The sequence below is a fragment of the Laccaria bicolor genome, genomic scaffold (assembly GCF_000143565.1).
Source record: "Laccaria bicolor S238N-H82 LACBIscaffold_37 genomic scaffold, whole genome shotgun sequence".
Classification (NCBI taxonomy): Eukaryota; Fungi; Basidiomycota; class Agaricomycetes; order Agaricales; family Hydnangiaceae; genus Laccaria; species Laccaria bicolor.
In genome coordinates, this window is record NW_001889908.1 from 383,876 (window position 1) to 400,837 (window position 16,962).

The 16,962-nt window shown below is 47.5% G+C and overlaps 4 protein-coding genes across 4 annotated transcripts; 2 read left to right on the forward strand and 2 right to left on the reverse strand.

The window, feature by feature from the left end:
- Positions 1 to 4,981: 4,981 nt before the first annotated feature.
- LACBIDRAFT_191633 (uncharacterized protein) lies at positions 4,982 to 6,742 on the forward strand (the record flags this gene model as incomplete). Its single annotated transcript, XM_001886330.1, has 4 exons — positions 4,982 to 5,167; positions 5,560 to 5,859; positions 5,915 to 6,417; positions 6,463 to 6,742. The coding sequence occupies 4 exons, from the start codon at positions 4,982 to 4,984 to the stop codon at positions 6,740 to 6,742; spliced, it is 1,269 nt and encodes a 422-aa protein (XP_001886365.1).
- A 1,102-nt stretch (positions 6,743 to 7,844) lies between these two features.
- On the reverse strand, positions 7,845 to 8,831 carry LACBIDRAFT_331963 (uncharacterized protein; the record flags this gene model as incomplete). The annotated part of the gene is made up of 4 exons (XM_001886394.1): positions 7,845 to 7,931; positions 8,094 to 8,275; positions 8,415 to 8,662; positions 8,710 to 8,831. The coding sequence occupies 4 exons, from the start codon at positions 8,829 to 8,831 to the stop codon at positions 7,845 to 7,847; spliced, it is 639 nt and encodes a 212-aa protein (XP_001886429.1).
- A 4,182-nt stretch (positions 8,832 to 13,013) lies between these two features.
- LACBIDRAFT_331964 (uncharacterized protein) lies at positions 13,014 to 14,393 on the forward strand (the record flags this gene model as incomplete). Its single annotated transcript, XM_001886331.1, has 4 exons — positions 13,014 to 13,571; positions 13,691 to 13,870; positions 13,931 to 14,096; positions 14,374 to 14,393. The coding sequence occupies 4 exons, from the start codon at positions 13,014 to 13,016 to the stop codon at positions 14,391 to 14,393; spliced, it is 924 nt and encodes a 307-aa protein (XP_001886366.1).
- Positions 14,394 to 15,565: 1,172 nt separating this feature from the next.
- LACBIDRAFT_307847 (uncharacterized protein) lies at positions 15,566 to 15,852 on the reverse strand (the record flags this gene model as incomplete). The annotated part of the gene is made up of 2 exons (XM_001886395.1): positions 15,566 to 15,584; positions 15,635 to 15,852. 2 exons carry the CDS (start codon positions 15,850 to 15,852, stop codon positions 15,566 to 15,568), a joined length of 237 nt encoding a protein of 78 aa, XP_001886430.1.
- Between the last annotated feature and the right edge of the window lie 1,110 nt (positions 15,853 to 16,962).

A 16,962-nucleotide genomic window follows, 5' to 3' on the forward strand; every position in this document is an offset into this window, starting at 1 on the left:
TATTTGAGTGGTGGAATTATTTTCTCAAGTTTGGATTGTTCATCCAAAAGTGTTGGATCGCCAGATGCCATTCTCTGTCTGGGACTCGAACCCAGCTCTTGTGTGAATATGCACACAATGGACAATTTTTGATGCAGCCAATGCACCAACAGAGAGTCTTGCAACTTTCGACATCAATCTGTTTAAAGCATGAGCCTAAATTTGCAACACCAGACCCAAGGAACAAGATTAAATCTCTGAGTGCTTTCTGGACATTCTATAAAAGACAAGTGTTGTGGCAGAGACGCTACAGCAAAGAACACCCAAAAAAAATTAACACCTAAACAGTTCAGTTCCAGAGCTCTGTCTGGGAGTCGAACCCAATCTTTGCATGGAATGACCTATAACTTTGAGGTTAAGACAATCTTTACACATGTGCTGCCAATACACCAACAGATAACTGCTATTCCGATCTCCTTGTTGAATATATCCTAATTTTCTCACCCACACAAGCTTTGGCCTTTTTTTTGTTTTGTTTGAGATTGAGTCCCAGCAAAATGCTACATTCCTCCAAGGGGGTACCGGGAATTGAAGCCATGACCTGAGGTGGGGGGGGCTCTCTCAGAGTGCTTAAAAAAATTTAGTAGTCACAAACTTTAGACGTCTTAGACAGTTAATTAAGGACATTTGAAGCACTGTTTGGGTGAAGAATCAATCTTTTTTTTCATATGGCTTATGAACAGCAACCATGGCGAAAGTAAAGGTCAGTATGTACTAAGTAGGTTGATGTTTAAGTCCTCTATAGTCTCAAATACAGTTGATTATTCTACCTAGAATAAAGAGAAGTCAGGTATGACGTGTCCACAATCGTGAAATTCCCCGAGTGTGATGAAGATGTGCAGGTCAGAACAGTGGGACCAGCGGGGATCGTTCAGCACCAAGGAAAAAAGCCCTGCATGAAAGCACATGAAGCAAAGAAAGAGAAAGGAAGGACATGGACATTGTTCCAGGTTGGAGTGGATTTCCAATACTTATTTTGTCTCAAAGGTTTTCTAATCCCCACCACCAATAACAGTTTCATTTGGAATGCCTGAATTTTGAGGTTGCATCGAAGGGGTGGTGCTCTGAGAATCACGCCCGCATGAGAAAATGTGCACACATGGTGTAGGATATCTCTCAGAGTCTCACTAGTACAGAATTATTGATTCACTTGTAGAAATGAGCGAAAATTGCTATGTTTTTCTTGGAATAACATGTTTGAAGATGGGGGGGGAGGTACTCAAGCCCTTAAATAAAAAAAATGAACCTGGGTAATTTATAAATTCCCAGGGTCCCCATGCATTCCTCATACCTTATATTTATATGTAAAGGCTAAATAAGATAGAACAAAAGGCACAAGTTTGACGAAATCTCCGCCTGAGAATAGAACCCTCTGCAAATTGTTAGCGCCCGTGCTAAATATTGCACCAACGAACAGCTATGAGACACACTTTTGAGGCAGTGAAAGGAATCCAACTTATGTAAATTGTGCCGAGAAAAAAAAACCCATCAACTCTCAATGGCCTGAGTACCTGTGAAGGAACCTTATTACTATATCTGCAAGCTGGGGCCAACGAAGAGTTTGATGAGAAGTAGTTTGATCCATATTTTGTATTGAAACATTGAACAAGCAAGAATCTTCTGAGCTTTGTATTTCTTCAAGGGGACAGGTTCGGATGGACGCCCCTGTCTGGGGCGTGAACCCAGCTCTCGCCTGATATGGATTTCGAGGGGTTTTGTCAACACGCATGCGAGGAGATGCGAGAAGAGATACTGTATAGCTATATGTAACTGTCATTAGCGGAGCAGAATTGAAAGAGCGACGAGATAAAATTTTGGTATAAAAATGCAAAAATATGACGGGTTGAACTAGAGGTGGAACTCTTCACCTGGGAATCGAACCCAGCTATCGCGTTGGCAAAGTGATGCTTGACATATTGTCACTGCGCATGGTAACCAGCTGTACCAACAAAGAGCTTGTTGAACCTTGTGATTCAACTACCCTCTTAACACATCTTGGAGGCACACAAATTAATTGAAGCTAGCTCTATCAAATCAGTATCGATCTTGCAAGACAGAGGCTGTCTCTGTAGGGACTTAAAACCCAGTTCTCGCGTGATTCAAGCTTCGAAGTGTTCTTGATGCGCGTGCGAGCCTGCGCGAACAGATATGATGATTAACATCAAAATACTGAAATGCTAAGTATTGGAATAAAATCTTGGTATAAGAATCTTGGGGTTTCAACTGAGCGAGTTGATAGTACTTGCAGGAGAAAGGTTTGTCTCCACATAGTAGAAGGTTTCCTTCTCAGTCACTCATCTCACACGTCGCATTCAAGTCGTTTCTTGATTCATATGGGCTTTGGGACTTTGAAAGCTGGTCAATTGAACTCGTGACGTTGTGATCAGAACAACGCGATCAGGTCACATGAGCGTGCCAAAACTCCCTCGTGATCTTGTGTCGTGTCCCAGCGTTTTTCTTCTTGCCCTCCCACCCACGACACCATGCCACAACGACACGGCCTGTATGCACGTAATTGAGCTTCTCCTCGCTAAGTGAAGCAATCCCGCTTCAATTTCTTGAGTCCGATTGGTGACTTGTAAACGGTAGGCTTCGTATTCTCTTTGTCGATCCTACCATACCCACATGGATCTTCTGAACAGATTTCCAACCATCGCGAAATCACCCCGACGACTCCGCCGATATTCATTCAAGCGCATATATCCAGATCTATCCTTCTTTCCATCCGCAACTTCTTCAAGCGCCGTTCCTATCTCGTCAATTCGGAAGCTGGTCGCGATGTACGGCCCCATCGTTGTCACGATCATAGTGATTCCGGGGTGCTATACCGTGCTGGACCACTGTGGGAGGCGTAGTGTGCCTGTCCTTTCTCGGACTGGCGCACACATCTCAACCGGTATTGGTTGCGTTGCACGCTGTTTCTGCTGAATGTTCAAATTCAGCTGCGTCTTCATCAACGACATCAACTACACCCCCTTTCTGCAGCTCTTGGCACTGTGACCACCTACCACATTGAAACAGATGACCCGCTGCGAAGGACTATCGCCCGTCGACCGAGTTACACCTACCGCCAACCGGCTAGACTCGAAACTTCAGCATACACTTGCACCATGATGCGCCTACGTACCAACGACTGGCAAACTATCCGCGAATTTAGTCGATGGAAAAGATATTCTTGACTCGCGTCGGATGCAGTCTTAGTTGGCCCTAACACCTAAACGATTTCGGCCTTCTTTAGCTCGAGGAGCGTTGATTGTATTTTGTCGACGTTGGAACCTCACGCGTCAGCACCTCATTCCTCAGCACCTGCTTCTACATCAGAGGGTACGTATCCAGGAAGTTGGAACTACGCCCGATTTAACGCGTCTTCACTGTAATCGCCCATTCCGTTGGTGGTCTTTCGCCCACGAACTATATTGAACCATAAAAGGGGATTGCTCAGGACGTCTTTGACCGTCCTATGTTGTTCGTTTGAAGTGTTGCGTCTAGAACTAAGGTACCTTGAAATTCAATCATGCAAGAGCAGGGTACAACAGACACAGCGAAGGAACGGTGCTAAATTCATCCAATATTCGCAACATTATTTTCCTCCTTGGACCCAACCATCCCTCCAAGTCACCCGCGATCCCACCCAAACCGCACGAATCAACATCTGAACGTCCACAAAACCTTCCTAGCTGAAGTAGGGGCACTTTGTGCCATGCTTATCACGCAACCCGCAGTTTGGGCACTCAGGGCCCGGGTCGGGTTCAGCAGGCTTGGGCTTTCTGTTAGATCCAACCATGTTAGTCCGACGCGAAATTTAATTTAAATGGATGAGAAGGGGTAATTCATACGGTTTGGTACCAGGTGGTAGCGGTGGTCTTTCATACATTGTTGGACTGTCTTGTCTTGGTTGTCATTCTCGTTGAGTGTCAATGATAGGTGGGTGAATCACCCGATGCGAGGGGTCGTATATTACACTTCTGGCTGCCGTTACCTCACCCCACGTCAATTGTCCGGGGTGTGCGTGTGGATGTGGGGCATCTGCATTACTGAGCCGTGTCACTTTAGGTTAGCTTTCGTCATGCGACGGGATAATTTTAGCGGCGTGCCTGACAGTGACGTTGAAGTGGGCGGGGGTAACAGTTTCAACGATCCGGTGGTGGTGGTGATTTTGAGGTGGTATGTGAAGATAATGTGAGGACTGTGAAGAATTCGGGAGTGAACTTGATTCAGAGGCAAGAGGATTGCGATGTTAACGCAGGCGGCTAATGATGATGTGTGTTTAACGTTCAACGTTCAAAGATAACAGTGCCGGGCAGCTAGACAGTGTCAGATGAACAGAACAAGAGGTCAGGTGGTAAGTAAATGTTACAGTGTGCGATTCCATACCTGATAACGAGAGGGCTGGGCATTAGAATCATAGGGGAGACCGCATACGTCGGGGGCGGGGCTAGTGCTGGTTTCCCCGAAGCGCGCGCTTGAAGAGTCAGATTGAAGAGGCACCGGCGTCTAGTATCCTTGAGTAGCCCCGGAGTTCCTAATTCCCGAACGATGTAAACCTTGCGCAAGACCATGGTTGGATGGCGTGGGCGTGTAACTATTAGTGATTGTTGATGATTGCTTAGGAGTCAATGGCTCGAGATCTGAATCCATTTATGATGCCCATGTAGACCACTTACCTTTGAGGTCCTTGAGCGGGCGCCATTGAAGCTGTCTCGTGTCCAAGTAAGTTGTCGAGTTGTTGTCAGTTGGTCGTAAGATTGAACGCCTCCGTGGCGCGTAAACGGAATGCCGATACACACGTGATCGTTTGTCAGCAATCGTTGATTCGTCATCGTTGCAAATGGATCTTGCTTGGACAATCTTTTGCCATGGCCATGCTGCTTCTCCAAATTCTTCTTCCCGTGGCATCCCTTTATAAGCCCTTCATCAATCGCTTACCACCCACATTCGCACCATGTCCCCAGGTTTACTCCTCAATGATCCTGTCGTCTCGAACGGCGCCAAGCCAAAGCTGATAGAAGATGGCTTCGGGACGCGCGCTATACACGTAGGTTCAGAGCCTAATGTCGAAACAGGCGCCGTTATCCCGCCGATATCGTTGTCGACGACGTATAAGCAAGAAGCTGTCGGCGTTCATAAGGTGAGAGATCGTTCATTGTTCTATTCGTTTGGCGGGGTTTCCTTGGGGCGCTGGCATGACTAGCGTGGGGCTGTGTTTGCGTCTCCATGTCGGGTTGCAGATTCCTTCTCCACACCGTTTGGCAACATGTCCCAAACTCACGTTATGGCGTATGGTCCGCCCGCTCCCTTCGTGTTATCACGTGACATGTTTTCTTGATCTCCGTGTATGGGCAACGCGTTTCTCTTTGTTACACAAACAGGGCCTTGCGTTGAAAGGTCCTCCTGCCGAATTTCGCGTGAAGCCACATCGAAATGCGCGTTCTCCCCGCACTAATATGTGTTTCTGTCCCTTTGATTTTATTTTTCCCCTTGCATCATCAACATCATGCTAATCGCAATCTTTACACAAAGGGCTATGAATACTCACGCTCCGCCAATCCCAACCGGAACGCCCTCGAAGCCACCCTCGCTTCTCTTGAATCAGGGGGTGCGCATGCCCTTGCCTTCGCTTCCGGCTCAGCAACCACCGCCACGGTCCTCCAGTCTCTTGGTCCGAACGCACACATCGTTAGCGTCAACGACGTTTACGGTGGCACGTTCAGGTACATGACGAGAGTAGCGAATGAGAACCAGGGCTTAGAAACGACCTTTGTGGATTTGGAGCATGCAGATGAAGAAGCGATCAGAGACGCTATTCGGGAAAATACCAAAGTTGGTTTCTCTTATTCTTTTTTTTTCCCTTTAAACTGACGATAACAATTTACAGTTGATTTGGGTCGAATCACCCACAAACCCGACCCTCCGCCTCATCGATATCCCCCGCCTAGCCCAGATCGCACGCAGCCACCCGTCCCATCCCCTCCTCCTCGTCGACAACACCTTCCTCTCGCCCTTCTACGCCTCCCCCCTTCTCCTCGGGGCTGACATCGTCTTGCACAGTATCACCAAGTACATCAATGGCCACTCTGACGTCGTCATGGGCGCCCTTATCCTCCCTGCTTTAGAAACACCCGCCCTAACACGCGTCTACGAGAAACTGCGGTTCCTACAAAACGCTATTGGAGCCGTGCCCAGCGCTTACGACTCGTGGCTCGCGCAGAGAGGTGCCAAGACGCTGCATTTGCGGATGAAGGCTCACGGGGAGAACGCTTTGTTGGTCGCTAGGGCGCTAAAGGCAAGCCCACACGTCGAAGAGGTCATTTATCCGGGATTGGAAGGAGATAAGCGGAACGAATTGGCATGGCGGATGCTTTCTCCCCATGCAAAGAAGTTCATCGGCACCCGGAAGGAAAAGGAAGGCGGGTTTCCATTCAGCGGTATGATTTCGTTTAGGATCAAAGGCGGGTTTGAGGCTGCGGAGACGTTCTTGACTTCGACGAGGCTTTTTACGTTGGCGGAGAGTTTGGGTGGGGTTGAGAGTTTGGCGGAGCATCCGGCCAGGATGACGCATGGGAGTGTGCCCGAACGTGAGAGGGAGTTGTTGGGGATTGGGGAGGGGTTGGTTAGGCTTAGTGTTGGTGTGGAGGATGGGGAGGATTTGGTTAGGGATGTTTTGCAGGCGCTGGAGAAGGCGGGGGAGGTCCGGGCGAAGTGATATACCCTCGTTGAACGGTAGAATTGTTTCTTCATTGGATGTATATGTATATTGTTACACGATTGTTTGAAGAATGAAATGCTGCCTGTAATCACATCTCGTTGTGTATGATTTTGAGAATGCTCACCCGAAAGAAAAAGCAAACTTGGTGGTAGAGTGTTCAAGAAATTGAAAAGGGCGGATCATTTACGACGTCATACAACACGCGCACGGAGGATGGCACAATCTGTTCTATGGCGAACTTGTTACCAGATATACTTTATAAAAAAACTGTCGCCCTTTCCAGATAACAAGAATACCCTAGGAATCCTCCCTGGTCCTTATTTTTTCATCCGAAATACGAGGTGGTATTGATAGGTCCTTGACGAAGAATAGTCAATAACTGTGTAACATGGACCAGTGATAAACGGCACTCACATTATAGTATGGTGCGGTATTGACATGTGTACGTGTCTGAGATTCCAAGTCGATATCGTCCCCGAGCTCGTCTTCTAATCCACACAAGGTGCGACTCCAAGCCTGTTGTAAGCGCAGCACGCAACGAGCAACATCCATGAGCCAAGTGCCAAATATTCTTCCAAGGATAATTAAAAAGTTGAGGAAAGTCTCTGCTCTATCCTCAAGGTGAACTCCTATATATAGGAGGGCCTTGAACACGACGTCTCCAGCTAGTAAAAAAGCGACGATTAATGCTTTTTGAATGGTGGGAGGTAGGGATTCTGTAGGATATACGAATTTGAGTTGACTTTACTTTCCAGAGTATTTGTGCACACTGCATACCGTAGAAAAGACTTGAGGTAACGGGAGGTTTCAGGAGAAAGAAGGTGCTTATCAAGTATATAAATTCTGCAGGTACCCACACCTCTGGCAAAGGAGGAATCCCAGACTGGTTGGAGAGATAGCGTATGGAGAGCGGTATAAGAGAGAGACAGAGTATAATTATTGGTAGGATCGTTTCCATGATGTCGACGTTGGGATGCGCAAGATAAAATGAAGTTTAATTAGCGAGACAAGTGCCGATCGGAATGAATAGGAGCCCACGCATTCATTCACTTTCTATCATTTGTATTCTCTTCCATCATTGATTAAATTGCGCAGCCATTCACCGTTGGTGCGAATGAGCGGGGGAAAGCTGAGTGGGTGCACGGAAAAACAATCCACTGCAACCCCCAATATCATTATGACTGTACTATGTAGTCGTCTCCAGAGAGTATTACCCTAGGAATCCTCCCTAACCCTTATTTATCATGCAAAATTCGGGGTGGTGTTGATAGGTCCTTGACGAGGAAAAGTCAATAAAACGGTATGCGACGCATTAACCACTCATAAACGTCAAAATGTCTGCACTCACCTCATAGGATGGTGGGGTGTTGGCATGCATCTGGGATTCTAACTCTATATCGTCCTCGAGCTCGTCTCCTAATCCACACGAGGTGCGACCGCACCTTCCAGCAAAGTCGAGAAGATCCTGTTGTATGCCCAGCAGATGATATACAAAATTCATGAGGTGACGGCCAAATACTCTTGCATGTACTATGAATATAGTCGGTGTTCTATGCTGAGGGTCAACTCCTATATATAAAAGGGCCTTGAACAAGGCGTCTCCACCAAGGAAAAAGGCGACAGTTGCGACTATTTGGAGCGCATGAGGTAGGGATTCTGTAGTACGTACAAGCTTGAGTGACTATACTTTCCAAGTTGGATAGAGTATTCTGCATACCAAAGATAAGACTTGAGGTAACGGGAGGTCTCAGAAGAAAAAAGGCGCTTATCAAGAATATAAGTTCTGCGGCCGAAGGAGAGATCTGAGGAGCTGGAGAAATAGCGTATGGAGAGCGGTATAAGACACAGACAGAGTATTGGCAGTATCGTTGCCATGATGTCGAAGATGGGATGCGCAAGATAAGATGAAGTTTACCACTGGAAAGTAGCGAGACAACTGCCGATCGGAATGGATAGGAGCTCACGCATGGGTTGGCTGTGCTGCGCAATCTAGAACTGATACATCTAGATCAATGTGAACCCAGTCGCCGTTGGTGCGGATGAGCGGGGGAGAGCTGGGCGAGTGCACGGGAATGAGACGGCCCATCAGCCAAAGTTAATAACATTCTCCATGACGAACTCTAATGACTCCGGCCTTGCAGACAGATCATCATCCAGGTCAAAGCCTACGCTCCGAACCATACTTGCCAGATTCGGTGACTTCGAGATGCCGTGAAGGGATCACTGGGCCTTTTGACTTGAATGGCTGGGTGGTGGAAGGAGACGTGGGAAGGAACGGATGGTTGTGGTCGGTTGAACGTGGCGAGGGAGCTCAGAAAATGGCAAGTACTTCACTTCCGGCGCTCGAAGACTTGACTTAACGTCAATACACCATGCCGACGACGCCTGGATATCCGAGTAATAAACATCGCTAGCATTGCCAGGTATCTTGACAGGGCTGCGTTCAACCAGAGGGATGGACGATAAGAACTTCAGAGCTGAATGGAAAGATCAGTCAGTATGTTCACGAAGTTAGTAGATTCGGAATGCACACTGAACCAAGGCCATTCTATGTAAGCCGTTTATATTTAATATATCTCAAGCCGTCCTGTCACGGTTGAATATTGTCAGGTCATAGTTCTGGGAGTTGACTTGGAAAATGAATGTCACGATGATGGGTTGATGAGAAGATTGGTCGTGAGAAGTTTTGCTATAACGGAAATTCCCGGAATCCCGCCCTTTCTCTCGTCCGCCTGCGCATTACACATACTCATCGCGCCTCTGCGCGCCTTCTTGGGTCCCCACCCCAATTTAACACCGCACTATCAAGCGCAGGTCTCATACACACTCCAGACCGGGCAAATGATCCAAGCCTCCGTCTCAATGCTCGTCATGGCTCAAGGCATGAAGCACGTCAAAACATTTCAGGGCACCCTCATCCTCTTCTTTTGTTGCGGATCAGTGGCTTTTCTTTCGATCTCGCAATGCTCACAATGAAAAGTAGACCCGATGACTGCTTATCCATACGTTAACACGGCGTCCGTCACGTCTATCGTGGTCGGCCTTCGTAGGCTTTTGTTTTCTTCTTGTCGTCTTGGGCCGCCCCCTTGGAGGCACTAACTACTTACGCCTATGCCTTCAAGTCATCTGAGTCGGTGATTGATACTGGGCCTCCAAGCTCGTGTCTAACGTTGTCAAAGTCGTCGGCGTCTTGTTGTCCGAGACCGTTGTTGCCGAAGAACAACATGTCCTTCCAAGTCGAACAAGAAATCTGCACTCCTATAACGCTTGGCAGCACTTCGTAACCCATCCGGTCTTCGGGCACACATCGATTTCACCTGGTCTGCCGAGGGGCTTCACAATCAAACTCGACGGTCACCTCTTACGCCACCCAAAGGACAAACAATTAAAAGTCTTTTGCCCAGAAACACAGGTCAAAGCGTCGAATTTGAGTCCAGACCCGTGGACGTTTTAGGTATAAAACGACTCGGCGCCTCCTCTCAATCTCCAGTCGCAAAACCTCTTTTCGCAACTATCAACAACTTCACAAATGGATTCTTTCTCTACCATCTCTACCTCCACCGATTCCATCCCCACCAACTACGAGGGTGGTGGTTCGGGAAACAACGCTTATTGCGTCATCGCTTGAGTGCATTCGTTTGCACGCATTCTCCCAGGTTATAAATGAGTCACTACACGCTCTCCATCGTATTGGAATTCGTTCTTACTGATTTCAATTTTTTTGCACAGAACGGCCTTTGAATTTTACGCCTCATGGATTTAATTACTATTCCACACCATTATGATCATTACTATTTCCGTCGTCGTTTCGGTTTGGATCGGAGGTTGGGAGGAGACAGACTGAGTACTAGCGGCGTGCGCGATATTTTTAATAAGTTTTCAATTTATTGCAATTGTACAGTGATGAATGATGCAGTAATTATTGATTGTGTGGGTTTTTGTCAATTACCTCGATTCCGTGTTTCAGAACGGTCATGTGACCTTGTTGCGTCTTCTTCTCTTCCTACTTCGTGTGGTCTGCTATCCACATCCGCTCGGACGGCCTCGCTTTCGCGCTTGCTACCTGGAACGTGCGTACCCCCACCAATTCCTCGTCTATGCCTTCCTAAAAAAATGTACCCCCAATCTGCACGTCACTATGTTTTTCAGTTTTTAGTCTTCATCGCGCTCTTTCGCTACGGTGTATTGATGGAGGCTCCCATTGAACGTTATATTTCGGAAAGAAAGAGGGGCGATTACGGTAGGCGGGAGCGCCGCGGTTCAATTTTGAAATTTGATTTCTGATTTCTGGGTTGAACCGCGGTGATGGAGCCCTAACCCGAACCTGTGTGCAGATTTTGACCTCTTTTCATGAGATAAAAACAAGGAAAAGTTTTCTCAGCTCATGCCGAGGTGGAGAAGTGATGACAGTCATCTATGATTTAATGGGATTATAAATTTTATTCCTTAAACTACTATATGTACATCAAATTATACTTAAATTATAAGAGAGGGAGTCTGAGACCCTGGAATGTACCACCAAGAATACTCACTGTCGACAGCCGAGTTTGGGCGCATCTGGGAGTCAACATGTGGTCCAGGTGGCCGTGGTCGAGTGGGACATGGTGTTGGCCTCATCGCAGAGGGTGCCAGTGTTTTCGCTGTCATTCGGGGCTGGTTAGTGGGGAGGCGCGGGGTACGCACCTGGCTGCACGGTAGGTGCTGTATCCCCTGTTGGTTCGCCAAGTGTGGGTCCTCGTTGATGGGCCTCAGTGCTGGATTCCATCTGTAGGGGCATTTCCGTGGGCCGATTCCATGGGCGTGGGTAGATGGCAGTTTTATGGGTCTTCGGGTGTTTTCATGGGCGGTTAGTCATAATCCGAGGGTTGCGTTTGCGAGGGGGTCAACGTAGGGGCGGTGGTCGTGTTTGCCGTGGCACGGGGTGGGCCGGTTCTCATCACATTTGAAGCAAGGTATGTGTGGTCGGGTTGATGCAGCCAACGTGGGGCGAGGTGGGAGGAGCGCCCTGGTGGGCATTCGCCAGGGCGGGGAGGTGGGAGGTGGTGGTGGGCTGTTAGCAAATATGGGGCTGAACAGAGTGGGGGCTCACCTGAAGGGGCCTGCAACCGTTTTCTTGGTCCTTGTCGGTCATAGCGAGGGTGCAAGGTGGGCAGGAAGAGGCCGTGAGGGCTGGGACACAGACAAGCAAATGGTGGTGGTGGTGATGATGAAAAAGTGGTCGTGACATGTTAACAGGTGACAACCAGTGACACGGGATCATCACTTGTGGGGGAGTTTCAAATTTATGCGCGAAAATGCGAAATCCAAGCGAAATCTCGAAGAACAACTTGAGAACAACACATTGTTACCTGGTGTGTTGCTTCTCACATGATGTTCTCCTCATCTGTGTGTGTGTGTCTCCTCTTGTATATCCTCGCGCGGCGATGCATCTGTACCTGGAAAATATAATCAACCAAATACTCTACATGTAGGTCACGTGACCTCCTATATGGGTCAAAATCTGCACATAGGTTCGGGTTAGGGCTCCATCACCGCAGTTCAACCAACTAATCGTGGGAGGGTTCAAAGGTTTGAAATCTTAAGTAAAGGCATAAATAGGTGTATGCAGAGTCCCCCCGGCACTGTGCGCCTGGAGAAACTCGCAAGAAAGATGTCCATTGATGGTAGCGTTGTCCTAATCAATACATAACAAAAGAGGGTGCAGGAGGGTTGGTAAACGTGCAAATGAGAGCTAACTGATAGCAAGCTCGAGTGGAGGTAAGACAAGGGAGTTTGTCTTACAACTTGAGGTGGCTCCCCCTGTGGGTGAGTCTCAAGTATACGGCTTGCCCGCACTGGAAATCGCTAGTCTCCGAGACTAGGAGTATCTCAGGGAGAGGAGAATATTTCATCCCCAGGCACCCGTGTGCCCCGATTAGACTATAGTAAAAATATTTTTAAACTTGAGAAATCAGAAATCAAATTGAACCGTGGCGCTCCTGCCTACTGTAGGCGATGCATGTTGGATAAAGTCCGGGAAGGCAAGGATTCGAAGGTACGTTGTTAGTGTTTTATCCTGCAACATGGCTTACAGTATAATCAGCATTCTTCACATCCTCACCTTCATGCCAACAAAGAAATGACTCAGTGAATTGGAGAGTCAGTTCCGGATGAAATCCTCCACATGATGTCATGAACCCCTTTCCTCTCTATTGAAGTCACGTCCCATGACTCCAGTCAGTAGAAGGGGTCCGTTTGAGCTTGAGCGCAAGCCTCAACCACAACAATCATGCCAGTAACCTTTTCACCTACATCCTTGCATGCTGAATCCTTCCTGCTAACCGTCGCGTCTACATCGCTCTCTCCTTCATCCCTCCTGGCCTCCGCCTGCCCCCAACAATCCCGCCTCTGTGCCTCCCTCCTCCAATCTTCCCTCCCAGCTGAGTCCCACAACACCGTTCCAAAACGAAATGGTCTCGTGCACACCATAGTCGAAGCATACAATAGACACAGACACCTCTGCCTCCGCCCAGATGACATATGGACCACCATCCTCATCCAATTCAATTTCTTCGTCAACAGGCGGAGTGAGCAGCTCCGGTCTCAGTTCGTTGCGCATAAGGGGAAGAAGGAGCTTGTTGTCTATGCACAGGGGAATCGGTATACCGTCAATTTCGGCGCCATGGCAAAGGATATGATGCGGGAGTTGGAGAAGAACATTGTAGATCCGTCGTTGCATGCGTGGATCCTCCCGAAATTCAGCACAACAACTATGACAGATACGATTGTTGTGTCGGTCATTATGATGTCGAGCATGAAAAAGTATTTTGACTACAAGTTCGGTCTTGTATGTGGACTGCCGAGCGGGAGGATTGGGAAGATATTTTGCAGAGGGTTGAAAAATTGAAAGAATATGGGGTGGAGGCGATAGGGTGGTATCACTTGCTACACCCTGTATTGGCACAGTTCGTGGCGGTGTTTGATAACCCTACAAGTAAGGAGAATAAAGAGTTCTGGGGGAAGGTGTGTCATCGCGAGGGTGGTGGGAGCAGCCTGACTTACCTTGGCGGATGGGTGACAGCGTTTTGCACGTTTGATGAGGATGGGAAGTGGCTTGGTCACAAATTCAAAGAAGGAATCGTGGAGGTACGTACTTTCATTCGTCATTGCTCCAAGTTATACTCACCTCACTCATCTTACCTTTAGGCGGCATCATTGGAAGGAGCAGACCCTACCACCCTGTTGGCATCGGATTTCTTTGCCACCTACAAGCAAGTCAAACCATTTGTTTTTTGTTCAAGTTTTCTTTCTTCCGTTCACCTCTCTGGCCAACCCTCTTGTGACTCTCAGGCCCATTCCTACTCATGCAACGGTCAGTGTGCTTGTAAATTCTGCAACCCGATTGGTCTGACGCGACGCCTGTCACTATAAACTTGCATTGCCCGCCACTAAGATAAATTTGAAAGCCATACATCTCCGACACCCCTGTTTGAATGGTGAGCAACACTTCTCTAGTGTGTTTTTTGCTAATTACCTTCTAGCTCCACCCTGCAACAGAGTGGGGTATTACTTCTACCGCTCCATCGTCTCTGTTACCCCTCTTCCAGGATTTACATTTTTCACAATCCCTCGTTGCATTTCTTGGTTAGTTTGTGAATCTGTACACTGACCATCAGACACATGTATTGTTCTAAGAGTAAATGTAGTCATAGTAATATAGGTAGTTCTATGTGTAATCTGACATGGTGCATCGCTCGTCAACTTGTCAGCTTGTTTCAACTTGTGACTTGCAGACAAGCTGTCAGTTGCAAAAAGTCGCAAAAAGTTGACGAGTTTTCTGTACATTTGCTGATGCAGCCGTAGCGTACTCAAACTTCAAAGTCACTCTGAGTGAGAACTACATGAAATGTGCATGCTATCTAATGCACCAACGAAGACCGTTTTCGGTGTAATCCAAGCTATGATCTAAACACTTCTGAGGCAATTGGGATTTATTAGTAGCCTTGAACATACCGAGGCAATGGTGGGTATGTTTCAAAAGAATGATTGGTCTGTGTTCCAGCATCAAGATTTACTGGTTACCACTCGAAATCTACACTTGCTGAAAGTGCCAATTCTAACCTGTTTCAATCTGTCTTCCCCTCACCTTCAGCTACCTTCTCAAACATCCACCAACCCGAAACCGGCCTCACTGTGTCCCTCTTCCCTTCTACATCACCAGAAATTTCCGTTCCAAATAAACCTGCAGTCATCATGTACAGAATCTCAGCCCCATTATCGTCAATGAGGACATCCACACCTCTGCATCCTGCTGGGATATTGTTCGTGTCAACAAGGTGATATCACATGCCAGATAGGATTAGGAATGTATCACTTTGACTCCAAGCATTTGAGTCATGAGTTTGATTTGGATGAATATTGTTCTGATAGAAAGGACTGGGAAAGAAATGTATCATTAAATGGCTTTGGATGCATGAGAAAGCTGGGATAAAGCCTATTTAAACACATTTTCAATAGATGGTTTGGACTATCTAGCCTCAATGTGTAGCCCAATATCTCAAGAAAAACATGGAGAACCACCCCACAAAAAATGGTACCCAGTGGACCAGTATTGCAGCTTGCAGAATTTATTTATTTATTTTGGAAAAGGACCCCAGACACCCTGTGACAGCTTTGGTATGATGGTATGAAGTGGTATCATACCATCTGGTATGGTATAACATGACATGGTATAGTATGGTAACTTGGTATTGGTATGAGTGGGATATGGTATGAGTTTTCCATTCCATGGTACCATGGTATTGGTATGCCCTTTTCATTCCCAGCCTTGTCACTGGCTGCTCACTGGGCACCTGTCATTCTAAATAGAATAGCCAGCACACAAGTACTGATATCAGGTAGGCCACATACCTTGCTCCTTTCCCCTTCTTACCACCAGCCTTTCCCTTCCTTGTGGTGCTCTCCCCAGCTGCTGGTTCTCCCTCACTGCTCTCCTCATTGTCACTTTTAGCTGTGGCCTTGGAGTGCTTGCTACTTGTTGCTTCAGAAATAGACTGGCCACGTTTCCAGCCTCGTTTGGGAGGGGAAGTTACCCCAGCTTGTAGGGAACAAAGTTCTCTGGCACTCATAATGGTAGAGACAAAGGTTGAAAGGTAAAAAAGCGAAATGCTGTAGCAAGAAACAAGTGGGGGGGGGAAGAAAGACATGGGAGGAACTTGCAATCTCATCACACACTGTTATACCAGGGCAAAGGGTATCCTATTTCCATTTTAAGAAATTTTAATTTAATTAATAAATATAAACTAAAGCTGTGTATATAGTGTTGTGGACAAACGACAATGAATGCATTGTCATTTGTCATCTAATTGCCATGCCACTGACATGGCAATGGGAATGTGTCCCCCATTGCATGAATGATAAATGAAAAACAAGATGGTGGGTGGGATTCCTGCCATCTCACTGTGTGTATAGTAAAGTAATTAAGAAGCATGTGATGTTGCAATGGAAAGGTGGGCCCTGTTGAGGGGGAATGGGTGCTGGGCATCGCTTTATGGGCAGCATGGGGCTGTCATGTGTGCTGGGGTGTTTCTGTGGGTGAGGTGGGGTGTTTTCATGTCTGCTGGCAGTGTAGATAGGTGCTGGGCATTGATTTGTGGGCAGTGTGGGGTTTTTGATATGCTGGGCATTGTTTTGTGAGCGCTGGTGGTGTAAGATGGGCACTGGGCATCGTTTCATAGGTGGTGTGGGGTTTTCAATGGTGCTGGGGTGTTTTTGTGGGTGTGGTGGGGTGTTTTGTGTCTGCTAGCAGTGTAGATAGGTGCTGGGTGTCGTTGTGTGGGCGGTGTGTGGTTTTTTTGTGGGGGGTGGGGTGTTTTTGTGGGTGGTGGGGTGTTTCCATAGGTGGTGGGGTGTTTTCCTGGGCAGTGGGTGGTTGTTGTCTGTCATTAGTTGAATGCAGATGATTTCGTCACCATGGGTGACATAGCGCTTGAAAACCTGGTCAGCAATGAGAAAGGGGTGAGGGACTCACAGAGTTGCAAAGAGGATGAATGATGACAAACCAATGTTGTCATTTGTTGTCATCTCTCCGCCATGCCTTCTCTTTGCCTCGTTGCCACGACATGCTTGCCTGGTCATCTCATTGTTACATGGCTGTTAAGGGGTTGTGTACCATAGTGGTAGTTGTCATCATCGTCATCCTAGCCCATGATGGGTGGTCAGAAGGGGGCAGAGGAGAA